Source organism: Haliotis rufescens, unplaced genomic scaffold (genome assembly GCF_023055435.1).
Source record: "Haliotis rufescens isolate VD_foot unplaced genomic scaffold, xgHalRufe1.0.p SCAF_19, whole genome shotgun sequence".
In the NCBI taxonomy this organism is placed as follows: Eukaryota; Metazoa; Mollusca; class Gastropoda; order Lepetellida; family Haliotidae; genus Haliotis; species Haliotis rufescens.
This window is the reverse complement of record NW_025963879.1, coordinates 4,068,806-4,084,122: the sequence shown is the minus strand read 5'-3', so window position 1 is coordinate 4,084,122 and position 15,317 is coordinate 4,068,806. Positions and strand designations below refer to the sequence as shown.

General features: G+C 41.8%; 1 protein-coding gene across 8 annotated transcripts in view; it reads left to right on the top strand.

The window, feature by feature from the left end:
- Positions 1-15,317, top strand: part of LOC124119200 — a 33,780-nt gene that overhangs the window by 9,655 nt on the left and 8,808 nt on the right. For 7 of the 8 annotated variants that reach the window (XM_048398823.1, XM_048398825.1, XM_048398826.1 and 4 more), the window contains exons 3-10: positions 2,772-2,980; positions 3,142-3,243; positions 3,424-3,636; positions 5,450-5,649; positions 6,224-6,418; positions 9,295-9,439; positions 10,849-10,897; positions 11,339-11,469. In XM_048398823.1, coding sequence (XP_048254780.1) covers positions 2,772-2,980; positions 3,142-3,243; positions 3,424-3,636; positions 5,450-5,649; positions 6,224-6,418; positions 9,295-9,439; positions 10,849-10,897; positions 11,339-11,469 — 1,244 coding nt within the window. Of the gene's footprint in view, positions 1-2,771; positions 2,981-3,141; positions 3,244-3,423; positions 3,637-5,449; positions 5,650-6,223; positions 6,419-9,294; positions 9,440-10,848; positions 10,914-11,338; positions 11,471-15,317 lie in introns of those variants that run through there. The other variant, XM_046481642.2, reaches the window with a different exon arrangement.

The window sequence follows — 15,317 nt, the reverse complement described above, 5'->3', positions numbered from 1 at the left end:
CCATAGGAGCAAATCGGGCTGGGATCCTCTACCCTGCTCTAGCGCCAGTGTTCCTCAAAGAGACTCTTCCATGGCGCTCCCGACGCAAGTGTTCCTCAAAGAGACTCTTCCATGCCGCTCCTGATGCAAGCCATCCTCAAAGAGACTCTTCCGTGGCGCTCCCGACGCAAGTGTTCCTCAAAGAGACTCTTCGACAGGGCTCCCGACGCAAGTGTTCCTCAAAGAGACTCTTCCATGGCGCTCCCGACGCAAGTGTTCCTCAAAGAGACTCTTTTATGCCGCTCCTGATGCAAGCCATCCTCAAAGAGACTCTTCCATGCCGCTCCTGATGCAAGCCATCCTCAAAGAGACTCTTCCATGGCGCTCCCGACGCAAGTGGTCCTCAAAGAGACTCTTCCATGCCGCTCCTGATGCAAGCCATCCTCAAAGAGACTCTTCCGTGGCGCTCCCGACGCAAGTGTTCCTCAAAGAGACTCTTCGACAGGGCTCCCGACGCAAGTGTTCCTCAAAGAGACTCTTCCATGGCGCTCCCGACGCAAGTGTTCCTCAAAGAGACTCTTCCATGCCGCTCCTGATGCAAGTCATCCTCAAAGAGACTCTTCCATGCCGCTCCTGATGCAAGCCATCCTCAAAGAGACTCTTCCATGCCGCTCCTGATGCAAGCCATCCTCAAAGAGACTCTTCCATGCCGCTCCTGATGCAAGCCATCCTCAAAGAGACTCTTCCATGCCGCTCCTGATGCAAGCCATCCTCAAAGAGACTCTTCCATGGCACTCCCGACGCAAGTGTTCCTCAAAGAGACTCTTCCATGGCACTCCCGATGCAAGCCATCCTCAAAGAGACTCTTCCATGCCGCTCCTGATGCAAGCCATCCTCAAAGAGACTCTTCCATGGCGCTCCCGACGCAAGTGTTCCTCAAAGAGACTCTTCCATGCCGCTCCTGATGCAAGCCATCCTCAAAGAGACTCTTCCATGGCGCTCCCGACGCAAGTGTCCCTCAAAGAGACTCTTCCATGGCGCTCCCGACGCAAGTGTTCCTCAAAGAGACTCTTCCATGCCGCTCCTGATGCAAGCCATCCTCAAAGAGACTCTTCCATGGCACTCCCGACGCAAGTGTTCCTCAAAGAGACTCTTCCATGGCGCTCCTGATGCAAGCCATCTTCAAAGAGACTCTTCCACAGCGCTCACAGCGCCTCACCTGGTGTCATCAATGGCATCACTGGCACCTCCGTCTGCTACTGACTCTCATTAACCTAGATCGTCTTATGCCTCGTCCTCTCCTACTATATCCCGACACAGGTCCAAGTCATTTCGGGCTCGTCCCCGCACCCATAGTGGCTCACTCATATGTCGCTGGGATCATCACTATCGTTCAGAATCCTTGGAGGGATCCATTCAAACCTTAAGACATCTTGGTCTGAATCAACTTGCCGACTGGATAGCTGATCTCTTGGCCTCTGTTGTGCGATACTCACTTGGTTTTCATCGAATCGGAAATTCATCACTCTCGTAACCCTGGCCTCGTAGTGAGGGCATGGTGAAAATTCCCACTTTTTTTCCTGTCTCATAGGTAGAGAAGCCTACTAAGAGGACGATAGTACCAGATCTTGCAGATCATCACTGTTCACACTCATTAGCCTTTTGACAGCTTCATCATAGGCTACCGGGTACCCACCTCTTGGGGTCATCATTGACTGGTCAGGACAAGATGTTTCAAATTTCGTGGTGATCATTTTTGCCCCTAGACTGACCATGTCGCACCTTCACAGAACTCGGGAACACCACTTGTCTGTCCACCACACAGTTCACTGGGGATTGTCCGTGTATGGAGCCTGCATCTCATCTCCGTCTTAAATGTGGGTTTCTCATCTACTGCACAGGATGCTTTACATGTCACATGTCAATAACTCTCTGACTGTAAACTTACTCCGACCGGAATTAGGTCAACTGATTTAATGGGTGCCATGCAGTGGATTTCTACAGATTGATTTGCATGCTTAAGTAATGCTGCAACTACTCGACCAGACGCCTGTGACGGTACATGAGTACGACTGAGTCACTAATGTCAATAGACCTCCGATGCCAGGAACATGTCGCTCTTTTCATCTAGAAGGCCAAGTTCAGTCTCCTGGCAAGGGACCTAAACGTGGTGCTTACTATGCTGAGAGGCGTGCCCTTTGAGCCACTCCACTCGGCGTCTTACAACCTCACCAAGAAAATGGTCTTCCTCTTGGCTCTAGCTACAGCGGCAGGGGTGAGCGAGCTACATGCTCTGGTCATCTCCCCCGTTAGATTTGAGTGCAGAGCACATGGTGCCGTTCTTCTTGGGCTCTGCTCTGACTTCATAGCCAAGAATCGACTCCCAGGACAGCTGGTTGTAACAACTTTTCTTCAGCTCCTGGACCTCTCACAGAGCATCTTTCTGTCAAAAAAAAGCAGTAAATGCATTAAAAAGTAATGCAGGATAAGTATACGAATGTAAAAAAAAATATTTGAATTTTACTAAGTTTCTACCACTGCTGATCGCTTTCCAGTATGTGCATGTGTGTATGAAAACAGATTTACATCATCCATTGTTTACAATGTCAAAAACTATTAGTCTCTGAGGGTTGACCTCAGTGACAGTTGTTCTGTTTCTTGAAATGACTTTAAGTTTTTTGTATTCTGACACTCAGATCCAGTTTATGACATAAGGGCTATGTGAAATACAAACTAAACAAATGGTGTAGCCATTGCCAGAGACACTGAAACCACAATCTCCCCTGTTGTAGCCCTGGTGCAGAGACATGGAGAGGATCTCTCATCTCTTGCCATCCCTCATGCACGCCTGTCGACAGCGACAATCCACCGCATCATACACTGCCGTGAGCTGGAGGACTTTGAGACTGCCATCCACCTGACAGAACAGCTGTACCAAACACTAGGAGAAGCCTGCCCCTTCACGATATACTTCAGACTTACCTATGGTTTGAAGATGAAGGTTATACCTCTTGTTTGTGTTGAATATATTGAAGTAAATCAAGTTATCCTATTTGTTTTTACAGATCTACTCTGTACCATTTTTGCTTGACTAACTGAAACCTAAAAGTGTTGTTGTTTTTTTATCTGTGAATAGTTATAATGAGTGTTTAATTATTGCAGGTATTATTTGATTACTTGAAGAAAGACTCCCAGTCTCCCCGTGTCCTGAACCTGATGTTGAACAGATACTTCCCCAGGTGTAGCAGTGCTGATTTAAACACAGTGAGTAGGTGGGACCACCATCCACACTCTCCCTTCTCACTGTTGAACAGATACTTCCCCTGATGTTAGCAGTGCAGTTTACACGTAATACATGTTGCAAAATGAGTTTGGATTTGTCTCTTCCTTGAAACTTATAAAGACAATAGGTGAAATGTCATATGTCGACTGTGTGTTGTGCAGACGCAGAGGAACATGTCCCGACTGCAGACGAGGGTAAGCAACTTCAGAAAGTTCTTCCTCTCTCTCTGTCTGAATGAGAACCAGAGGAAGAGCTTCTTGCGGGATGAATATGACACAGAGTTTGGAGAGGAGTTCCTGTCTTCTCTGGAGAAACATGTGGACCGGTTCCTCCAGGAAGTGGAGAAATGTCTTCCTCTCACTGTCCTAGACAAGGTGGGCACATGTAGGATTTATCACTGTCCTAGACAAGGTGGGCACATGTAGGATTTATCACTGTCCTAGACAAGGTGGGCACATGTAGGATTTATCACTGTTCTAGACATGGTGGCACATGTAGGATTTATCACTGTCCTAGACAAGGTGGACACATGTAGGATTTATCACTGTCCTAGACAAGGTGGGCACATGTAGGATTTATCACTGTCCTAGACAAGGTGGGCACATGTAGGATTTATCACTGTCCTAGACAAGGTGGGCACATGTAGGATTTATCACTGTCCCAGACAAGGTGGGCACATGTAGGATTTATCACTGTCCTAGACAAGGTGGGCACATGTAGGATTTTTCACTGTCCCAGACAAGGTGGGCACATGTAGATTTATCACTGTCTTAGACAAGGTGGGCACATGTAGGCTAGCGCTATAAAACCGACTCAAGTCCGGACTTGCAGCCAGTTACACTTGCATGCACATCACTATGTACAGTCAAGTCCCGTTAATCCGACATTGTTAGTTGCATATGATTATGTCGGATTAACGAGTATGTCGGATAAATGAAATTAGGTAGTATAAACGTTCGTGATCGAAAATTGGACAACTACACGAAAGATAACGATACTAACACGTAGGAAAAGGAAAAATAAAATATTCATATTGTTGTTACATTGTCAGCGGAATAAGTTTACTAATCATGCAACCACTAAAGTTTAACACAAAACTACTGTTATGGATTGTATGACTGATTCAAAATTGACTGACTTTAAGGCATAGTCTGGAATGGAAGTCGCTAATTTAAAACTTGTGCCGCAGTGCTTAAGAAAGCTGCTTTCTTAGTGGCTAATGTCGACTTCCTGTTAGTAATTTCATTGGTCGGTGAAAGTTCGTGAAAGGTCGTTCTGATGTGATCTGTAATGGGATGTCCGGTAGCAAGAACTTGTATCCGATTTTAATGAGATTGAGGTAATCTAGGCATGTGATTAATCCTGTTTTGTTTATTTAAAGCAGTAACTGTTTATTGTTAAGCAAGTTTATCTCTGCAGCTGTTGAAATATGCAGCTACTCGCCAACTTGTCTCGCATCAAAACAGGGGGCTGTGTACTCGCAGGCAGATGACCACGGAGTACGCTGATCACTGTGTCCGATTAACGAGACTGATTAATGAGTGATTTCAGCAATTCGTTGCAAATTAGGCGTGTCGGAGTCGGAGTGCAGACTGTCGAATTAACGGGTCTAAATAGCACTGATTAAATCTGTTCCCATCATTTGTGTCGGATAAAGCAATTGTCGGATTAACGAGTGTTGGATTAACGAGACTTGACTGTAATTGCATTAATCTTGAATGCAACATTCAACCCCATTTCACATAATCTTTTGTCATCATTATGATTGGGCACTGTTTGGAAAATGTTTGGTTCAAAATCTGTCAAGGGTCAAGGTCAGCATTCAGCTTTTTGTGAAACATGGTTATATCATTGTCAGTTTCTCAGTCATGGTTACCTCGCTGCAGGCATGAAGTTTTTTATTTGCATGTATCTTTAAAAATTCTACCTCATGAAATGTTAGTGCTATGGTGTCAAAGGTGTAGGTCATCTTTAAGGTTATTGTGAAATTCTTTTGTCATTTATTGCCAGTTACTGTTGCACATCTTAGAAAGTTGTCTTGATTGAGGCCAAGGTCTGGAAGTAATATTTTTGGACTGGAAGTACATAGTGGTACATTAAGCTTTGAGGAAATGGCGGTGATGGGGCTGCTTCTGTGTGCAAACACCTAGTTTTTTCTCTGCTTTTAATGAGCCTTGAATGCTACAGATTCTGCAAAAGGGCGTAGAGTCTGTCTGCCGTAGTGTACCATCCATGTCTGTCTCCATGGATATCCTGCTGGAATGTCTGCTGAACAAGTCCAGACTCCATGCCCTTGATCTACTGGATCTCTTGACCCTCATCCATCCAATGAGCACACAGGATCAGATCAGGCCCTGCTTACAACTCAGTCTATGTTCGGAAGAAAGGTATGATGCTTCTCACCCACTCTGTATGGGTTACACCAAATTCAGTCTATATCAGCAAGAGAGACAGCTCATAATGATGATAATAATTACACTTGCCAACTCTTATCATGACTTCAACATAAATACATATTATATGAATGTATTGGCAGTACTGCCAAGCTTTTACCATGGTTCTTTGGGACATTTTTTAATGACTACTTTCAATCTCTCAACTAACATTATTGACAGCCTTAACAAAGACACCAGTGGTCAGAGGGTCGTCATGCCAGCCAGTTTATCCATGTGAAACCCGCACTACAAATGACTGATCTGTCCACTTTGTCTTTGTCTTTAAAATGTGGGTAGAACAACCATCTCCAAATATTTTATTACTGTTGGAAATAATGTGCCAAAATCTGACACAGCCCTATGTTGACATTATGTCGTGACTGAAGAACTGTTAAAAAAAAGTTATGAACCCTAGACCAGTAATTTTTTGTTGGAACTGTATTCAACATTTACCGGTATGTACAGTATAATTTTGAAAGTTAATTTCTGGGCTAGAAAGCTAATGAGATAACTTTGCTATTTTCAGCTTTCATGATTCTCAGGAAGGAGGTGATTTGCCAGACTGCCACATCAGCGACCTGAAGGCAGGAACGGAGAGGTCCATAGAGACCAGGATGAAGGTGGTTGACCTAACAGTCCCCGAGTTGAGCCAGGCAGTCACTGCATCTGCAGAATCTGTCTCAGTCCTCAGCAAGAAGAGGCCAGGTGTTTTGCAGTCAAGGTAAGGTATCTCATAAGTAGACAGACTAGACAGTAGTAGACAGATAACTGGACAACCTCTGATTCCATGCTTGTCCCCTACTTACTGGGGTATGAGACTAGACAGGTAGCTAGACCGATTCCCTGCTTGTTCCCAATGGGTTAGAGGTTACGAGCATACACAGACTGTGAGAAGAATGTTGCTTCACCAAATGACCTTAGGTTTCGATGTATTTATTTGCAAAAGAGGTTACCCTGATAGTGCACACAAATTTCTGTAATTGTGTATTATTTTCTTTAAAATCTGAAAAGGGATTACCACTAGGTTTTAGATAGTGATTGAGTGAATGGTGAGGCTCATGGTTTGCTAGGTTTGTTTGTTTGAGATCCAATCCAAAGGAAAAATATGAGATGAACCAACTGTATTCTACAATGACAAAACAAACACAAATTCTTTGGAGCCTAATATTTTTCAATTTGTTCAAAAGGCAAATTCAGGAATCAATGAAGATCAGTTTCATGTACTCAAACCATTATTTGCTATTACTCAAGGTTAGATTCTCATCCATTTGTTTTTAGAAACTCATATTAGGTTGTACATATGGGAAGCAGAAGCATTGTGACGAGGTACATATGACACAGCATGTGATAGAGTGGCGCCAAAACTTTAGCTGTGTTGACGTTACTGAATACACTTTCTAATTATTCAAATATGGCTATTAATATCACTGTTTTGGCATCTGTGCTGGGTGCTGGGAACCCCATCATTGGAATTGCTTCTATTAATGTTACTCAACTTTAGCTTCACAACCTGTACATGAAGTGACTTTAGAAGCAGTGTTTCTGGTGGGTTCTGTATCTGCCCATCATTGGTAGGACTGGCAGCACAAGAAAATACAACACATAATTATATGTTTCGTTTCAATATTCCTTACCCTTATCAAGTAGAATATTGATTTTTGACAGTGTTCTCTGGTTTTACCTATCCCCAGTCATGTAGGACTTGACACAATCGGATAATGTCTGCATATTACATTGTGTTAGGCTTATAAAACGTGCCAAAGAGAAACAGATCAAAGATACTTCACCTGTCTGACTGATTTATTTTTATCATGGAAATCCATGCAGTCACTTGGATTTACTTTCATGGGTTTTTTTGTGATCACATTACACCTAACTGAAGTATGCCTATCCAAATGTTTCCCCTATTTTTACCTATCAATATGTACAGGTGTATACTGGAGAACAAAAGGCTGTAGAGGTAGGGTATGTAGAAGCTTGCAAACAGGGTCAGAATAGCCCAATGAGAGGAATTGGTATAACCATTGAAAGAAAGTGACAAGTTCACATTATGGAACTGGCTGGAAAGATAAAAGAAAGTTGCATCTGCAACTCAGCTTCATTCACTGGACTGACAGGGTGAATCCATCAATTTACCGTATATGACCATATATAAAGCGATCTCATAGGTAAGCCGAGGTATTAGCTTGACCCTTGAAAACTGTATGAACATGATATGTCCCGAACCAGGAAGTGAAAGGCAACAACATTATATACAGTGAAAAATGTTGAAAGTATATTGAAAAAGTCATTTTTTTAATGCGGGAAGTGGTTTCTGTTGTCCATTTTTAACATCATAATGATCGTTATGTTGCCATCAACAACGAGACACCATTTTGTGAAATCGGTGTATATAGAATTGTACACGAGAAAATCTCTTCGTCGGCCTTGTCAGTTGCATCGTCATAGTAATCCTCAAGATCGTCGCAAGCCAGGACATCTTCCTCATCCTCTCTGGAATTGACGGTGGATGCAACAAACTACTCGTACAGCACTTTATCCTCTAAACCGTCCATTGTGTTTGATATTCCACACTTTAAGAATGACTTGACAACCATGGCAGTGGGGACTCATCCCTGGGCCCACTTTCACAAAGCGATCTTAGCGCTAAGATGATCTTAACTCCCATACTTTAACATAGGGTTACAATAGTCTTAGCGCTAAGATCGTTTTGTGCAAGTGGGCCCTGGAGTCTTTCACCCACTTTGCCACCTGTGAAAGGAACTCTTCACATAGTGTTTGACTTTGTGAACGTGTGCTCTCCGTTCAGCATCTACTCTGATCACGATTGTCTTGATAGGCTTGTTGAAGCACACGTCAAGTGGCAGAAGTAACGAGGTATAGACGCCCAGGATGACTGCCTGATGGGTCTCCTCTGTTAGTGACATGATGAGGTCTGGCAAGGGTGCGCCCTAAACATGTCCCAGACAAGGAGCGACCTGCATCCTCTCATGCCACCTGGTCTCGCCATCCACACGTCTGTCACCCAGCGATTCACTAATATGGAGCTGTCATATACATGTAGCTGGAATATTGCTGAGTGCGGCGTTAAACAACAAACAAACAACTAATATGGAAGATATGTTGATAATTGGTGGCCATATTGGATTATGCAAATTAGACATATTTCCCTTTGGATTGCTTCAGACTTTTAGTATGTTGTTTTAAGGAACTTGTAGAAATGCATTGTGGGGAAATAAATTCTGTTGCAATTTGTTCCAAGTTCAGTGAAAAAATGGCCTACTTTGCCTGGACTTTCTGGTCCTCAAAATTTGGCTTATCTACGGTCATCCGGTACTGATGCACTGCAATAAGCCACAGCCCTATGATTCTAAACTTATGACAAAAAGTTAAGCTCCGGACTGTCAGTGGTTCTGTGACAGGCGTACTAAGAATGAAACAACAAATCTGGTGGATACTTTTATCCAAAACAAACTGCTTGATGACACATGTGTAAAGTCATTTGTATGTATGGGAGTTAAAGTGTACTGATAACAGTACTGACATAATGTAGTAGATTTTGTTGTGCTGATGCTGGGATATTGTTGCTCCATGCAGGGCCTGCACTGCAGCTGACCCTCTTGCTGACCCATCTGCTGACCCTCTTGCTGACCTGAACCCATCTCAGGTCTGCATTATCTCCAGCAGCAGTGACAGCACCACACAGGGGTCACAGGTCACAGGGCAGGTCATGGAGGCCATGGTATGACACCCATTAGCTACATGCATGTTTGGAAGGTTAAATTTGTAATGAAAGAACCGCCATGACGGCCACATTGAAAATATTATTTTTGCTCCTTGATAAGTAATTTCTGCTATTTTTGAATTTTGATATTCAGAGTTATGTGGTATGCAGTAAAGCATATGATAAATTTTTCTTGAACATTTTGATTTTTGATCAAACTACAGCCTTTGACTTACACATAATGCCATTTATCTAGTTTTCCTGCATTTTTTACACCTCTTGAATCTGTTTATTGAGCTGAATGTTCTATCTTAAATATGAGCAAAGACAGCATTCTTATCCGACTAAACATGGCTGCAATATTCATACTAAAAAACTAAAAAAGTTTATCATTGCTCAGCCATTTCTGCATGTATCAGTATTATATTTGATGTACAGAAATTAAGTTGGATGACAGAACAATAATGTTATGTTTTGATGTGTATTGTGATATTTGTCCCAACTTCAACCACGGACCAAAATGTACCGCAGTGGCTCCCATATATTGTCATCGGTTAGTATGCCTAAATAGCTTATCGATAATATCACTTCAAACATTTATGAAAATATGAATCAAATCAAATCAAATCAAATCAGCAGATGGCATCAGTTTGTGAGTGTCTCTATGCTTGCTCAGCCATGTGAATATTATCACATATTAATAATGAAAAATAAGAAAGGATATTCTTAATTATTATCCCCCGCCCAACGAAGTTGGCAGGGGATATAGAAATGGGCTCCGTCCGTCCGTCCGTCCGTCTGTCACGTTTCGTTTCCGGAGCATAACTCATAAACCGTTCAATATTTTTTCATCAAACTTTGCAGGTCTGTCAGGTACATGCTGAACTGGTGCCTTTTGCTATTGAGAAATGTTAGAAATTTTTATTTTTTACGTTTCCATGGCAACAAGATGGACTTAGGTTCTGTGAGGGTAGGGTTCATTTGTTTTTTTACTATTTCCATGACAAGTTCCACCTCGGTTAAAAAAGGTTAGGGTTTGTTTAGATTTAATTATGTCATAAATTCTGCAACAGGGGCGGGGGATATAGCCACGTTAGTGGCAAACTCTTGTTAATATGATACATGGGAATTGGGTCAGTGGCTGCTGCTGCTGCTGCTGCTGCTGTAAATTGATAGTGATGGCTTTGTGACAAACAAGAAAGATTTAGTGCTTGATTGTACTCCGTGTGTTCCAATCCTCAGTCTGGCCCAGCTCTGTCTTGACAAACAGTATGCTACCATGAGCAAAACAACATTCACTCTCTCACTCATGGGACTCCGTATAAGCTGATGTAGGTCCATAGTGTGTTCACAATATGTTCATAATAACATGGTTCAAACTGAAGCTCATGAAGTGTGTTTACGGGCTACCTATTGTTTATTTACAGGATGTGTGCAGAGCATCATCAGCTTCCATTGCAAATCACCATCTGAGAGGTGTGTTTCTGACATAGTAAGCTAAGACAAATCTTATTTGCTGTTTATTATTCTGCTTTTATACGTCTACCATGGTGTCATTCTTGTTGCCTTAAACCTGTAGGGATTCTGGGTGGAATAAAGGCCCCAGCACCCTATGCTTGTCATAAGAGGCGACTATATGGATCGGGTTGCCAGGTTGTCATCGTATCTCAATTGCATGGATTGTTGCTCATATGAATCACAAGATTGGCTGACCAAGACTTGTTTATTTACAGACTGCTTTCAAATAGCTGGAATATTGCAAAACAAAAACAAAACACAATTCATGTTGTCTTAGATATGTTGTCCTACCATAATCAGTATAATATGTGTCCCTCTCCTCATATATCCATTGACTTTGTACATGCACAATTATGAATTGCTACAAAGTTTCTCACCAACATCTGCCTCTGTACGCAGGGCCAGCCGGTGACTCTGACATTCAACTATGGACAGACAACTCATTGGAGGAATCAGCAAACGCTGACTCCAGTTTGTCAGACATTTGTGCCAGTGAAATCATCCCATCTTCCAACACTGATGAAATAGAGGTAGGATGTTCCAAATATTAGTAAGAGGCTTACAATATGTTTCATCATTATTACAAGGACCTGTGAAGATTCTGGGGTAGAATAGGTCTTCAGCAACCCATGCTTGCCGTAAAAGGTGACTATGCTTGTAAAAGGCGACTAACGGGATCGGGTGATCATGCTCGCTGACTTGGTTGATGCATGTCATCGATCCCAATTGAGTAGATCGATGCTCATGATATTAATCACTGGATTGTCTGGTCCAGAGTCGATTATTTACACACCGCCATCATATAGCTGGAATATTGCTGAGTTGCTAAACAACAAACTAACCAATCATTATTACAAGTGTAGGTTAGCCTCAACGTGTTTTACGATTAGTGCAGGCTTTCACATTCAAGTTAGCCACAGGGTGTTCAACCATTAGCATATTCAGAGAAGGCCAAGGCTGTTCCACCACTAATACAAGGCTCTCACGTTCAGAGTACCCAAGGGTGTTCCACCATTAATACAAGGCTCTCACGTTCAGAGTACCCAAGGCTGTTCCACCACTAATACAAGGCTCTCACGTTCAGAGTACCCAAGGCTGTTCCACCACTAATACAAGGCTCTCACGTTCAGAGTACACCAAGGGTGTTCCACCATTAATAGTCAGTTGGCCAGGGGTGAAAAACAAGATTTTCGTTCCCACATTTCCCTGTATACCTTAAACCTTGTCTATTGTATAAAGGAGGTATCTGTACACAATTTTCATTGGGTAGTAAGCTTGCAAGTGTGTGCAGGAATTTTCAGGGGGTCAAAATTGCATAAATTGAAGGAAAAATGCATACTTTGACAAAATTGGCTGTAACATTTTCATTAAGTCATTAAATTATCCAAATTAAGTCTTTGATTACAGGTAATAGGTTCGGTTATCTGAATTTGGCAAACATTTTGTTTCATTTAACTGTTATTCTAATTCTCAGTGGAAACATTGGTAAAAATCATGTTTTTTTACTTCATTTTCAAATCTTGTGAGTAGGTAAAACACTAATTCCATTGAATTGTGACAATAAAACCACTATAACTGGGTATTAAAATCTGCCTTAACCATTGTACTATCCTATACAAAAAACAAAATGAAAATATATTACATAGGGGTTGAGATATTGTATACAATGTTACCCCACCCCCCAAAAACCAATTTTGATGAAAATTGCTTATTGAGTTATGGTGGTAGATGATGTTGCTGTAGTGGATGAGTGGGATAATTGCAACAATGCCTAAACACACCAAAATAGTAAACTCAGAAAGAAAAATTATGTTTCAAGTTTTTCTGTGAGCATTTATGGTGGCCATCTTGAATTTCAAGATGGCCGCCATTTTGACCTGTTTTTAAAAACAAGATCTTATATAGTTCTTCAACATGGTCATGTAATATATCATATGAAAGCTTTTTACATTGTCTTTTCAATGATGTACATTATTCACTGACTCCTGTGGTAAATTGACCCCCAACAATGAAAAAAGGAAATATTGAAAGCTAATTTCTCTCGTGACTTCAACCCATACCCAAATTTAGATTTATATTGAAATGGACATATTTTCACTCAAAATTGTAGATATACAGCACTTTAGTTCTACAACATGGTCATGTAATATATCATTTGGAAGCTTTTTTACATTGTCTTTTTAATGATGTACCTTATTCACTGACTTCTGTGGTAATCTTATCCCCCAATAATACAACAAATGATATATCGAAAGCTAATTTCTCTAGCAACACCAACCAACCTCCAAAGTCGTATTTTAATAAAATGGACATCGTTTCACTCACAAATTGTAGATAAATTGCACTTTTGTCTGAGCATTTCACTAGTTTATCGTTCGAGTGAAAAAAACCATGAGAATACTTGTAGTATTATGAAGTATTAAAGATTACATCACAGAGTCAAGGGCTGTGAAATAATGTCACCTCTAGTCACCGTCAGAGTCCATCTCTTCTGGAAAGGTAGGTAAGTTGTTTCTGTTTAGGCATGACATAGCACAACTGCATCCAAGGGAACATGTTCTTGGCGCAGCAACACCTGGATGAGGAGCATCTGCCTGTTGTGCATTTACATGTGAGCAATTCTAGACACAGTGCTGGCATTCGTTTCTGGCTCATTGGGATGGTTTCTATGACATCCTCAGTAGATGACCACCTATACTCTTCTGGTGGTGGAATGTCAGCCTTTCCTTTGTGTGCAGAACACCACGTGATGCACTGGTGCTGACATCTGAGTAGAGGTTGTGTGGTGGGAGTTCCTCTAGGTCTCCAACTCTGTGGAACATGTCAGCTGTAAGTGTATTAATGCTAGTTCCAGTCGATGCTGGATTGTACACTTTGACAACAAATGTTTCTGTCTTTTTCATGTTGAAGGCACCAGTTTCTTCTGTTGGTTAGAACAAATCTGATTGTGCGATAAATATGTTCCAGGTCGACTTCTTGCCATTACCACTGAACTGGCTTGTTGTGTCACAACCATGACCGCATGGAATGCTGGTAGAGTTGCTACAACATCTTGAGTGAGAGATTGATGTACATCATCAACTTGTATGAATAGTAGGTCCTTTGCAGTACCTGTACCCACCTATATCTGATTTGGTAGATTTGGTATCGCTGCAGATTGATCTAAGGAAGATATTACATCATCATGGTATGAATCGAGGTGACAAGCTTTTGTCAGAGTTCACTGACAATCGATTGGCGGATAATGCTAAGAGTATTCATGACAAAATATCAGAAGTGTGTCCAACAGTACATGTTCCGCACTGTACATCATGCAGATATCAAAGAAGTCAACTCAAACCAATACCTTTAAGCAAGGAAGACAACGTTTCAGAAGGTTGCTGAGTGCCACCCTCAGTGGAATAGAAGTAAACGTACCACATCTTCTAACACATGAGCTGTCCCAGACCCCACCTTCCCTGGCAACAACAGATGGCCTACTTTGTACAACAAAGCTGCATTATCACATTTGCTTGCAGATTCTCATGGTACCATCAACTGATGACACATAATGCATTGTTATTTCTGGCATGGCTCTTGTACAGGTTATAGGCAAACCAAGCAAAGCTAGGCCCTTTGGAGATTTGGCTGATGTTTTCAATTGGAATGTGCTGAAGAACTTCGGTGAAACTTGTACTTAAGTCGATGATGTCTTTGACCAATATGTTGCAAAGTCAGTAAAATCTGCAACTCGGACAAAAAGAGGTGATCGATCAAAGAAAACTTGAAGAATAATAGATAAATGAGACATCCTTCTGCTGGCTACATTGTCCAGTTTTATTGAAATGAACAAGCAAAATTTGATACAATTCTTGACCACATAATTGCACACACAGGCACAGCATCTCCATCATAATCATCAAATCATCATCATTGCAGGTGGATTAAGCAGCCCAATTACAGCAGTATCTTCCATAGATCAATCTGAAGCAATGCCAAATCTACTGTCAACACATAAAGAGGCAGCTACACGAATGGTGATCAATGTCATGGATGCCTCCTGCAATGGATACGACCACAGTGTCATTAACAGCTGAGACACTGATGTTAGAGTACAGTTGACGCATCATAAACATCGTTTTCTGCTCAGATATGAATGGGTGCATATCAGTTGATGATGTACATCAATCTCTCATTCTCTCAGATATTGTAGCAGCTCTACCAGCATTCCATGCTGTCACAGGTTGTGGACCTGGAACATATTTATCGCACAACCATATTTGTTGCAACCAACAGAAAAAACTGGTGCCTTCAACATGAAAGAGACAGACTCACTTGTCATCAAAGTGTACAATCCAGCATCGACTGCAAGTAGCATTAATACACTTACAGCTGACAT